Source organism: Microcebus murinus, chromosome 13 (assembly GCF_040939455.1).
Source record: "Microcebus murinus isolate Inina chromosome 13, M.murinus_Inina_mat1.0, whole genome shotgun sequence".
In the NCBI taxonomy this organism is placed as follows: domain Eukaryota; kingdom Metazoa; phylum Chordata; class Mammalia; order Primates; family Cheirogaleidae; genus Microcebus; species Microcebus murinus.
Window position 1 is genome coordinate 72,643,945 of NC_134116.1, and position 12,709 is coordinate 72,656,653.

At 39.1% G+C, this 12,709-nt stretch overlaps 1 protein-coding gene across 1 annotated transcript in view; it reads right to left on the reverse strand.

Moving 5' to 3' along the window:
* Positions 1-926: 926 nt before the first annotated feature.
* BRCA2 (BRCA2 DNA repair associated) overlaps positions 927-12,709 on the reverse strand; it is a 71,263-nt gene continuing 59,480 nt past the window's right edge. Inside the window, exons 25-27 of the mRNA XM_076009517.1 lie at positions 5,144-5,388; positions 2,970-3,116; positions 927-1,862 (exon numbers count right to left, since the gene is read on the reverse strand). Coding sequence (XP_075865632.1) covers positions 1,221-1,862; positions 2,970-3,116; positions 5,144-5,388 — 1,034 coding nt within the window. The 3' untranslated portion in view covers positions 927-1,220. The remainder of the gene's footprint in view (positions 1,863-2,969; positions 3,117-5,143; positions 5,389-12,709) is intronic.

Here is a 12,709-nt window from a genome sequence, read left to right on the forward strand (position 1 = left end):
CAGTTTTATTCCTTTTTCTAGAGTGGATCATTGGCAAAATGATTAGTATCATAAGACCCAATTGTTTATGAATAAAACTTACATTAATAAGACTTACAAAACACTTAAGTTAAAAAGAATAGCAGAATAGACTATTAAAATGCTTTTTAGAGGAGACAAAAATCATAGCTCACAGTTATGGAGGGAAAAATGTCAATTTTTAAAAGGATTTATTTTTGACTTTGAAATGTGTTTATAATTAGATTTGAGAATGTGATATTATATATACATTTAAGACATATTAAAACACCTGCTTTAAGAACTTCTCCATGCTATTAGCTCCTAGTTAGAACTATTATATCCCTTTTCTCTCTTAAATATAAGAAAGCATAAGAGCTTATTTCAGATATCATTATTTAAGATAATGAAAGTATTATCTTAAATTGAACTAATCTGCTTGGTAGTAGGTTTAAAAGGGAGTATGTCTGGGTCCTGTGATAGTGCTAAAAATAAAGCAGGCAGAATCAGTGCCAATTTGAAAGCAAGATGTTCTCAGAAGTTTTAGTCTGGATGACCATTTTGTTAAAAAAAATTAGCTCTATGAAATATGCTTCTGACTTAAAGTATTTGAATTTTTAATTGAAGTAATTTAATTTCAGAGATCACAATGGAATCATAAAAAGGAATTAGAGTTAAAGGTTCTATTTTTCTTGTAGACATTCTAAGAATGAAGAATCAGTGAAAAGAAAACACCACTGTAATATCTTATTCATCCTGGCTTTTGAACAGGATAGAACTATAGCACAACCAACATAGACATTACGGAAAACTATTTCATAGTGAGCTACCTCTAAAAAATAATCCCCTAAAATAAGAACTAAAAGGAATTACCTATGTCAAAATAACTGTACTAAGAAACCTCATTTCACTTAATCAATGACACAATCTAAAAGAAAAGAATATGTTTATTTTATTTATAAAATAATACTTGTGATGAAATCCAATCATAAAGATTTAAAAGAGTTTTCCTTGATTAGCTAATAAATGTACAGTTTTAAGATCTACAACTGAAATAAAAGTATGTCAACATAGAGTCAAAGACAATCCCTATGGTACACAAACACCTGGGTACACTTGAAATTATTTAGTTTCTTTTCTTGCAATATAAATGCTGATCTATAGTTTGAAACTGTATCTGTCTTACAAACTGGAAAGGTTAAGAGTCAATAACTAACTTATTGTCATTTTCGTTTTTGTCGCCTTTGCAATCTCTTAGATATATTTTTTATTATACTTGTGTTCTGCATATTAGTCTCACAATCTTTTGTACTTGCTTGGGAATTCTCTTGCTCTTTGATCAGAGATGTCGTACACTGCCTTTTCAGTCTGAGATAATCTTTTGAATTGGTGGGAGAAGTCCTAGTGGATTCACTGATAGGTATACATTGATTTTCTCCTGCTGAACCAGACAAAAGGGCTTGGGTATTTATCAATGCAAGTTCTTCATCAGCTATTGAATTACTTTCCAAAAGAAACATTTCATTGAATTTTTTAGGTGGAGTCATCTGAGGAGAATTCAATTCTTTTTTCTTTATAGGTGTTTCATATTTTGTGCCACAACTCCGTGGTGGCTGAAATGCCTTCTGCGCAGCTGGAGAAACAAATGTACAAATGGGACTAACAGGTGGAGGTAAAGGCAGTCTACTCAAGAAATCCAAGGCTCTTCTCTTTTTGCAGCTTTTTGGGTCTTCAGTCTCTTTCTCCCCTTTGCAACAAGACTTAGAAGTCATTGGGGCTGATACAGGTGTGGAAACAGGCTTCCCTTTTGGCGTACAAAGTGATAAAGGACTTTGACAATTTATCTCACTATTCGCAGAAGGCATCTAATAAAAAATTAAAAGTAGCCTATCATAATCATGTACTAACATAAAACAAAATCAAGTTAACTTTTCATTAAAAATATTTAAGCACACAAATACCACATACGTGTTTGCTCCCCTAACTGGTAATAGGTAAGATAATTTCAAGAGATATTCACATTATCCCTATTCCAGAAGGAAATAATTTTGCATAAGAGTATATAAAAATGACATATAAAAAGATGAAGAGTAATCATAGTAAAAGATAAAATAGGAAGTAGGGATGTCACTTATGCTTTAATCTTTTCTTTTAAATTATTGATAGGTTAAACAAAGATAAGCACTGTAAAGCCATTTTAAGAACATACACTTCTGGGTTCTAATAGCTACGTTTCTAGCTTTGTGACCTTAGGCAATTGCTTAACCTCTCTCTGTACCAGTCTTACCATCTGTAAAACAGGGACAATACAGTAAGTCCTTACTAAATGTTGTCAGTAAGTTCTTGGAAACTGCACCTTTAAGTGAAATGATGTACAGCAGGTCCTTGAAAAATGTCATTTCCTTCAACATCATCTTGCAACAGTGATGAAAAAAGTTTGTTTCGTTTTATGTCATTTCACTTTAAATTGGTCTCCAAGAACCTAATGATGATATTAAGTGAAGACTTACTCAGCTTTATCTCTTAGGGTTGTTATGAGGATTAAATGAGTTAATATAGATACACTTAGCAAGTGTTAGCTATTTAAGAATGAGCCATTAGCCAATATTAAAGACTTTAGCTTAATTTGCATCTACTGTGATTTCATGAGTTAAAAAACTGAGCTTAGAAACAACCCTAATTGTATGGAACAAAAAGAAAAAAAAAGGCAAAAAAGGCTTTTCAATCACATGAAGTTTGGAGGCTAAAAACAAAAGTATCTGTTTGTGAAATTTGCCCCCAAAGAGTTTTACATTTTTGCTTCAATAAACAAGATTAAAATTCCAAATAATCTATACCTATAGGAGCCATATAATTATCACACTTTTTAAATAAGTTTAATTACATTTTACCAAGTTTATTAGGTATATATCAGAATATAATGTTGCCTCCATATATAATATTGATAATTCATTAAATTTACAGTAACTTACCAGAAGCTTATTTCCTGTACCACGGACTGTTTGAGCAGTGTATGGCTCTGAAGTATAGTCTTTAGTTGGGGTGGACCACTTGGGATTATTTGCACTAAGCATATGCATAAGCTTGTTTTCGGCATCATTGCAAAATATATCAATATTCTAAGAAAATAAATTTAGAAAGCTATTTTATAAATTGCAAACCCACATATTTATGTTTTTGGAAATTATTTCCTTTAAAGCCAGAAATAAAAATTCAGACCAAAAAAGAACGAGACACCTAAAATTAGATGGCAAATGTCAAACATGCCAATGCAAAAATGCAAAACCAACATCAGTGATAGAGGGGAACTGAATTGTTGGAGGAGGGAGAGTATGTATGTGCATGAAGGAAAAAGATCTCCCCAGCCATCTAGTTTAATGAGAAAGGTACCATATGATACTGGATTGGAGTTGGAAGATTAGGGCTCAAGTTCCAGCTCTATTTATTACCTAACAGCTGGACACCATCTAACATCTACAGCATACTCCTTAGGTTAGTAAAATGAGAGAATTGCCTCGCCTACCTCATGTTTATTCCAAGAATTAACTGAAACAATATACAGGCTAAACTAAACTAAATCAAGCTGTTGTTTGAGAAATCACAACTAGTCAAATACCAGCAATTTCATATGGTTTAACCTAACTCATGACAGTATTTTATAAAACTTTAAAAACAGCAGGATTAGTTAACTGTCCTTGAACAAGTCTCACAGAAAACCTTGGAGGTAAACAGTAGGTACCCTGCATGGGAGCCAGATAATGAATGCAACTCCCACCCACAATTTAAAAACTAGATAAGTCAGAGTATTATCTAGTTAGACTATACACATCAAATCTTTAGGTAAAATATTAACAAATTTCCTTTATACTGCCAGCTACTCTAATGTTTTTAAAATATAATTTACATAAAATTTGAATAACATGTATTTCAAATATTAAACTACAGAATTAAGAGGCTTATTTTTTGTGGATTCTTTACTAGTTACCAATTCTTTTTTATTTTTTTTTTTTTTTGGAGTAAACCATGCAAATGTATAGTTACCAATTCTTGAAATACAAAATTTTACTGGGAGGCAGCATCACATAGCAGTTACGTTTTGGGCTCTGCATTTGGATGGCTTATTTATTTATTTGTTTGTTTGTTTGTTTGTTTGTTTTTTAGACAGACTCTTGCTCTGTCCCCCAGGCTAGAGTGGTGTGGTGTCATCTTAGTTCACAGCAACATCAAACTCCTGGGCTCAAGCAACCTTCATGCCTCAGCCTCCTGAGTAGCTGGGACTACAGGTGCATGCTACAGGTGCATCTGTGACCGGCTAATTTTTTCTATTTTTAGTAGAGACGGGGGTCTCACTCTGGCTCAGGATGGTCTTGAACTCCTGACCTCAAACAATACTGCCCTGGCCTCCCAGAGTGCTAAGATTATAGGCACGAGCCACTGTGCCCGGCCCCAGATGACCTAAGTATGAATCCTGGGTCTATCAACATGATGTGTGACTTAAAGCAAGTCATTTAATCTCTCTAATCTGTTTCTCACTGATAAAAATAGAAAAACAGTTCCCTATTTCATAGGGATATAGGAAGAATTAAACGAGACATGTTTAGAACAAAGCCTAACACATAGTATGCACTCAATACAATAAATGTTAGCTAACATTATTATATGATGCATATATAGACTTGGGCATAAAATGCATACATGATTTATGGAAAATAATTGTAGTGTCTCTTATTTAAGATTGATTCCAACCAAAGAAGTATAAACTATTTAAGACACTAGATATGGAGTTTAAATGTAAACTTGTAATCTATATATTATTAACTAATTACACTGCCAACTGCTATGAACCCACAGATAATACATATTATACTTATTAGCAATTTCCAGTTTGCCTACATGGTTTGTATCTCTAAACATCTTTCTTACAATTTCTCCTAACTCAATTCCCTTGAAATCATTCTTTTCTTCCTGGTAGCTGTCATTCCCCCATCTCTTGAGGTTGATGAGCAATTAATTTATAATGAAACTTTACCTTGTATATCAATACTATTTCAACTATGCAATTTGCATTAACAGCTACTTCCTTGATACTTGACTGTCAAAATAGGAAACTATCAAAATGTGTGGTAATGCTGAAAAGTAATTTTACCTTAACAGTATTTTTCATTTTGTTGAACGTCTCTTGAAAGTGGCTCTCTTTTGGACTGGCAGAAAACACGGAAAAATCTCCAGCAAATAATGTAGGAATTCCTGATTTGGATTCTGGGCGCCACTGGAGGTTACTTGCAGCAATTAACACATGAGGTTTAATTATGTCTTCATTGACATCTATCCAAAACCTTATTGCCAATAAATTATGACATTCATCTGACAAATATACCAAAGGAGCAAGCCCTAGAATGACACAAAGAAAGTCATTAATATGTATGTGCTGGAAAATTTAAAAATGCAAGGAACCTAATAATGCCCATTTTGGTATATTCTAATGGCAAAAACAAAAACAGTTCAAGTTACAGAAAGTTTAAGATTTCCAAAATGACCTGTTGCTTATATTGCTAAAAATTCAACACCAATATGACAAGACATTCTGTTACTGAGGCCATGTGGAAGTAGGTATACTCTCACATTGCTGGTAGAAGTACAGATCTGTGCAACTGTTCTGGAGAACAATTTGGGAACACCTCGCAAAGCTACATATGCATTTACCTTTCTACTCAGCAATCTCACTTCTAATGCTCCATTTGGAAGATAGACATCTAACAATGATAAAATACACATGAACAATGTTCATGAAAACACCTGTGAATGAAGGTACCTATTGAAGCACTGTCTGTAATTATAAAATATTGGAAGCAACCTGCATCAAAGTGCTTGAATCAGGCCTTGGATCTCTTTGCTTCTCTATCTACGCCCATAGTCATAGTTACCTCATCTAGTTTCATGGCTTTAAATGTCATCTATAAGTTGATGACTTCCAAATTCATATCTTCAGCTCAGACCATTCCCCTGAATGGACTCCTATGTAACCAATTGTCAAGCAGACATTTCTACTTAGATGCTTAATAAGCATCTAAAACTTAACCATCCAAAACTGAGTGCCCCACCTTCCCCACTAAGTGGCAACTCCATTTTTCCTGATGCTCAGACCATCCCACACTGTCCCTATACCTTTAAAATACAACCAGAATCTGACTGCTTCTCACCACAGCCATTGCTTTTGTCTGGTAGATCATTATCATCTCTTGCCTGAATTTCTCTAATATCCTCTAAATGGCCTCCCTCGTTGTACCCTCACGCCCTCTACAGCCTATTTTCAACACAACAGCCAGAGTGATCCTGTGAACCTAAGTCAGACTCTACTTGAAACATTCCTGTGACTTCTGTCATTCTCAGTAAAAGTCCATACAAGGACCGCTGCATGACCTGGTCCTTCACTGCCTCTCTCCCTGGATATTACTGCTCACTCTCTGGCCTTTGCCAATGCTTAAAGGCACCAAGCATCTTTCTGCTGCATCATGGCCTTTTAAAGTGCCTGGAGTGTTCTTCCCCAGATGTCCACATGTCTCAATCAAATGTCAACTTTTTAGTGAAGTCTTTCCTCACCTCTCTATCTAAAATGACACACTTCTTTCTTTCCCCTGACACTATCTCCTTTTCCTTCCTTATTTTTTTTCTTAGCACTAAGAAAACTATATTTATAAATGTTTATATATGTTATTAATGCTTATTTATTTGGTTTGTGATCCCCTCCCCCATTATAGCATTCACTCCATGAGGGCAAGGATTCTTGTCTGTTTTGTTCATTGATATGTACCCAGCCCTTAGAACAGTGTCTAATACATAATAGTCATTCAATAAACATTGATTAAATAATAAGTTACCCACTCTCTAACAATAAAATATACAAAGAGAGTCAACTAAGCATGACCAAGATGAAATAAAATAGTATGGCAATGATGTGGCATATTAACATAATATAGTCAAAGAAAAACCCATGAAACACTAAAACACAACTAATCACACAAAATACACTTAAAAACAAGGAGAAAAGAGCACATCAAAAGACAGTCCAAAACCCATAAGGAAGCAAAACTGAACAAATAAAATTCTTAAATTCTTCACAACTGATTAATGATATTAATAAGAACATATATTTAATCAAATAAAAGCTTGACTATGAGATGATAAATAGCACTCTAAGATGAAAAGGAGATTGTAAGACGAAAGAAATAAATTGAGGACATCAATATATCATCACAATGGGACAGATACAAGCATTAGACATAGCAAGAAATAAAACATTGCAGAAAATAAAATCAAGGACACAAAGGCTAGATATAATCATGGTGAATAAAGATGGAAAAGACAAAGAAATAGAATCAGAGAAGAGATAACACAAAATGAAAAATAATCCAACATAAACCTCATTGTCATACTTAGGGATTCCAACAAATAGAACAGCAGATACATTCAAAGATATTATAAAATTTCCCCAAAATAAAGAAAACATTGTATCCACAGATGACAAGAACATCCCATGTTCCAGGAGAACTGTATACAGAATGCTTATACCAAGACATAGCTTAATTTTGTACTTCAAAACATAAATCTTCAGGCTTTTAGGCATAAAAAGAAAATCACCTAGGCCAGGCATGGTGGCTCACGCCTGTAATCCTAGCACTCTGGGAGGCCGAGGCAGGAGGAACACTTGAGCTCAGGAGTTGAGACCAACCTGAGCAAGAGACTCTGTCTCTATTAAAAATAGAAAAACTTAGCTGTGGTTGGGGGCACTGGTGGTGGTGTGCCTCTGCAGTCCCAGCTACTTGGGAGACTAAGGCAGGAGGATCGCTTGAGCCCAGGAGTTGAGGTTGCAGTGAGCTAAGATGACGCCAGTGCACTCCAGCCAGGCCACCAGAGTGAGTCTCTGTCTCCCCCCACCTCAAAAAAGAAAATCACCTAAATGGGGGGGGGGGGAGGGAATCAGGCTGGTCCCAGATTATTCAATGCCAAAAGAACAATTTCTACAAAGTGCTAAGGGAAGGGAAAAAGTATATGATTCCATACTACTATATCTAATCAAGATAAAGTCTTAAAATTATGGCAGCAGGTACACATATCAAACATGTGAGGACCTCATGGAATATGGAACACTTGAAGTTTTTTTTTTTTTTTTTTTGAGACAGAGTCTCACTTTGTTGTCCAGGCTAGAGTGAGTGCCGTGGCGTCAGCCTAGCTCACAGCAACCTCAAACTCCTGGGCTCCAGCGATCCTCCTGCCTCAGCCTCTCGAGTAGCTGGGACTACAGGCATGCGCCACCATGCCCGGCTAATTTTTTATATATATATCAGTTGGCCAATTAATTTCTTTCTATTTATAGTAGAGACGGGGTCTCGCTCTTGCTCAGGCTGGTTTTTTTTGAACTCCTGACCTTGAGCAATCCGCCCGCCTCGGCCTCCCAAGAGCTAGGATTACAGGCGTGAGCCACAGCGCCCGGCCCACTTGAAGTTTTTTAAAAAAAAGATTGATAAATTTTAGCCAAAGAACAAAGGAAGAGAGAAACCATGGCACAACAGTTGGTAAACAAGGAATCTCCCAAATATTTGAGACTCTAACCTATACCACATGCTGTTTTAAGAGTTGAGAATATAACAAAAACAAAGCCCCTGCCTTATAGAGCTTGTATTACGGAAAAGAGAGAGAAAAATGGATAAATATAGATTATCAGGTGCTGAGAAGTGCTACAGAGAAAAATGAAGTAGAGTAAATGGGAGAAATAGTGCTGGGCTGGGGAGCAGAGGTACTGCTTTTTTACGAAGGGTGGTCAGGGAAGGGCCTCTAAGTTTCATTTGTCCAGAGACCTGAAGGAGTCAAGAGAGCCAGCCATGTGGCTATCTGGGGAAAAGTATTTCTGGAGGGAGCAGTGAGTGCACAGGCTCTAAGATGGGGCAGCAAGAAAGGTGTCACTATGGCTGGAGTAGAATCAGGGGTTAGGGGAAGACAGTGCTAGGAGATGAGGTTGAGGTGCCTGGTATACAATACATAATCAATAAATGGAGGTATGGTGCAGTGGCTCACACCTGTAATCTCAGCACTTTCGGAGGCTGGGTGGGAGGAGGGAGGATTGCTTGAGCCTAGGAATTCGAGACCAGTCTAGGCAACACAGATCTCACTTTTACAAAGAATTAAAAATTTAGCTGGGCATGGTGGCGCATGCCTGTAGTCCCAAATACTCGGGAGGCTGAGGCAGGAGGATACTCAAGCCCAGGAGCTGGAGGTTGCAGTGGGCTATCACTGAGCCACTGCATTCCAGCCTGGATGACAGAGCAAGACCCTGTTTCTAAACAAAAAAATAATTAAATAATCAAGTAAATAAATAAACGGAAGGCTCTGTGCTTAAGTAGGAATCAAGGCTGGGCCTTGACACCTGTCCAGTACTTAGGTAGACAAGAGAGTATGGCTTCATAGATAAGATATTTAGAAAGAGGAATGTGCAATGTCATGTGTAAGCATAAAATATAGGTGAATTAACTAAGATGCTGGTGAGTATTAAAAGTGAAGATATTGGAGGTTTAAATCTCACCTAACTAGAAAGGTAGATTATAATTATTTGTCTAGTAATTACTAATATGTTATAAAACCTTTTATTATTTAGCAATTAAAAAAATTAAGTAGCACCAAATGGGATATAAATTGTTACCTAGAAATAATGTAGAATTGTTTTTCATTAAGAATCAGTTTGGGAGAAGGATCAAGATGGTGGACGAGAAACACCGCCAGAAAGAGTGTCTCTGCAGAAAAGACAGATTCTAGCAGAAACTAGAAAAAAGAAGCAAGAAGGAGAGCATACAGCAGACAAGGGCTGGAAGGAGGGGTACCTGAGACCCCGGGAGACTCCACGGGAGGAGGCTGCGGAGAACTAGAAGCTGAGACGGCCGGAGCAGCCCGGAGACCAGCGGGAAGGGTAGGTGGATAAATCACCTTTCCCCTCCCCTGCATTTGGGACTGCTGGTGGGCTCCCCAGCGGGTGGAGAGACCTGCGGATACCAGCCCAGAGACGGCCGCCGCCAGCTAGCGGTGAGCCTGTAGCGGACGCAGCACGAGACTCCCAACTCTCTCAGGGCACCTCCGTGTGCACAGACCCGAGCCATGCGGCAGGCGCCATATTGCCTCCTCCTCCCCTCTGCTGACCCTACCCGCGGCTGCCCAGAGAGACAATACAGCCACCAGCCAGAGGCACCTCCAGGGAATGGGACCTTCCCTTTTGGGACCCTACAGCTGACTCAGGGGAACTCAGACTGTGAGCTCCCTACTCGCCAGCCCTCCCAGGTACTGCTGTCATGGTGATCCCAGGAGAACGGTGCCGACTCAGAGGCTGAGAGACACAGACACAGCCTTGGGCTCCCTGTGGGTGAATTGGGACGGGAACTCCTCTCCCTGGTGGGGATACAGTTTGAACTCTGGGACCCAGAGGTTGGACCTGCAGACCAGATCCTGTGCACCGAGGTCTAGCATTGCCTGGGGCACAGAAGGGATATTTGTGAACAGCCTGCTGAGGTGTGTGTGTCCAGGGGCAGATCAGCGTCCTAGAGGGCAACCCTCCCACCAAAGGGAGGCTGTGCGCCCAGCCCAGACAGCGTTTCTGCGCAGGGAACCTCCCCGCCGGCATCACAATCCGGGGAGGCCTGGTGGCGTGTGGTCTGGCCTGCTGGCAGAGGCCCAGGAGTAGCTGCGGAGTTGGGGAGGGTGGAAAGAAGCGAGGCCCACTCCAGACTGCGGGTCTCAGACAGCCCCACCCCCACAAGCAGACTTTCTGGCTGAGCGGGACCATTCCAGCCCCACCCTGACAGCTTTTCCTGGAAGCAGAGAACAGAACTTTGACCTCTGCTAACAGCATTGGTGGTGCCTGAGGGCAGGCTTATCCAACCCAGCTCCGCCCAGAACAAGAGCTGATAACAGGACACAAAATCAACAGCATAGCCTGTTCCTCCAAGCAAACGCCACCTACTGACAGGGACGGCATCTTGCATAGCCTTTTCACGGCACCCACTGACTCATTATACAGGGAGTGGTCGAATCTCACCCACAGACACCACCTAACGGCTCAGAAACTAAACAAGGCGTGTGAATACCCAAGCAAAAACCTAAAGGAAAGAAACAACAACTGATCAACATGGGAAGAAATCAGCGAAGGAACTCAGGAAATATGAAGAACCAAATGGAAAACACACCCCCAAAGAGGAGCACCAGCCCCCTAGAAACGGACACCAACCCAAATCAGGCAACCAAAATGACAGAGGAATTTCGTATGTGGATCATAAGAACACTCACCGACCTACAACAACAACTCAATAACCAACACAAAGAAACCACAAAAAGCCTCCAGGACCTAGAACAAAAGTTCACTAAACAAATAGACACAATGAAGAAAAGTTTAACCGAACTCCTGGAAATGAAGAATCAATTCAGGGAACTACAAAATACAGTGGAAAGTCTCAAGAACAGGGTAGATCAAACAGAAGAAAGAATCTCAGAGATTGAAGATAACACCCTCCAACTAAATAAAACCATCACAGAGATAGAGCAGAGAAACAAGAGAAAAGAGCAAAGCCTCCAAGAGATGTGGGATTATGTGAAGAAACCTAATGTGAGGGTCATAGGGTTACCAGAAGGGGAAGAGGACAACACCCAAGGGTTGGACAAGCTATTTGAAGATATAATAGAGGAAAATTTCCCAGGCCTTGCTCAAAATCTCGATATACAAGTTCAAGAAGCTCAGAGGACCCCTGGGAGATTCAATGCAAACAGGAAGACGTCACGACATACAGTCATCAGACTGACTAAAATATCAACTAAAGAGGCCCTTCTAAGAGCTGTAAGATGAAAGAAGCAAGTGACATACAGGGGAAAGCCAATTCGAATAACACCAGACTTCTCTAATGAGACTTTACAAGCAAGGAGAGACTGGGCCCCCATTCTCACTCTTCTGAAACAAAACAATGCCCAGCCTAGAATCTTATTCCCTGCAAAACTAAGCTTTGTATATGAAGGAGAAATGAAGACATTCTCAGACAAGCAAAGTCTCAGAGAATTCACCAAGACAAGACCAGCCCTACAAGAACTACTCAAAACAGTGTTACGCACCAAACACCATAATAAAAACTCACGAATATAAAAACAACCAAAACCCAAAGATTAAAGGCCAGATAATACAATGGCTCAAGAGAGAAATCAAAGCAACAACATCCAACCCAACAGAATGAACAGTAATCTACCTTACCTATCAGTTCTCTCAATAAATGTGAATGGCTTAAACTCTCCACTCAAGAGACATACGCTGGCTGAATGGATAAGAAAATACAGGCCAAGTATATGCTGTCTTCAGGAAATACATCTAACCTGCAAGGATGCATATAGACTAAAAGTAAAAGGGTAGAGATCAGTATTCCAGGCAAGTGGAAGCCAAAAGAAGGCTGGCGTGGCAGTCCTAATTTCAGACGATTTAGTTTTTAAACCAACAAAAGTAGTGAAAGACAAAGAGGGTCATTATATAATGGTGAAGGGCACACTTCAACAAGAAGAGATAACAATTTTAAATATATATGCACCCAACTTAGGTGCACCCAGTTTCATAAAGGAAACCTTACTGGATATAAGCAAATGGATTAATAGCAACTCCATAATCACCGGAGATTTCAACACCCCACTGACGGCACAA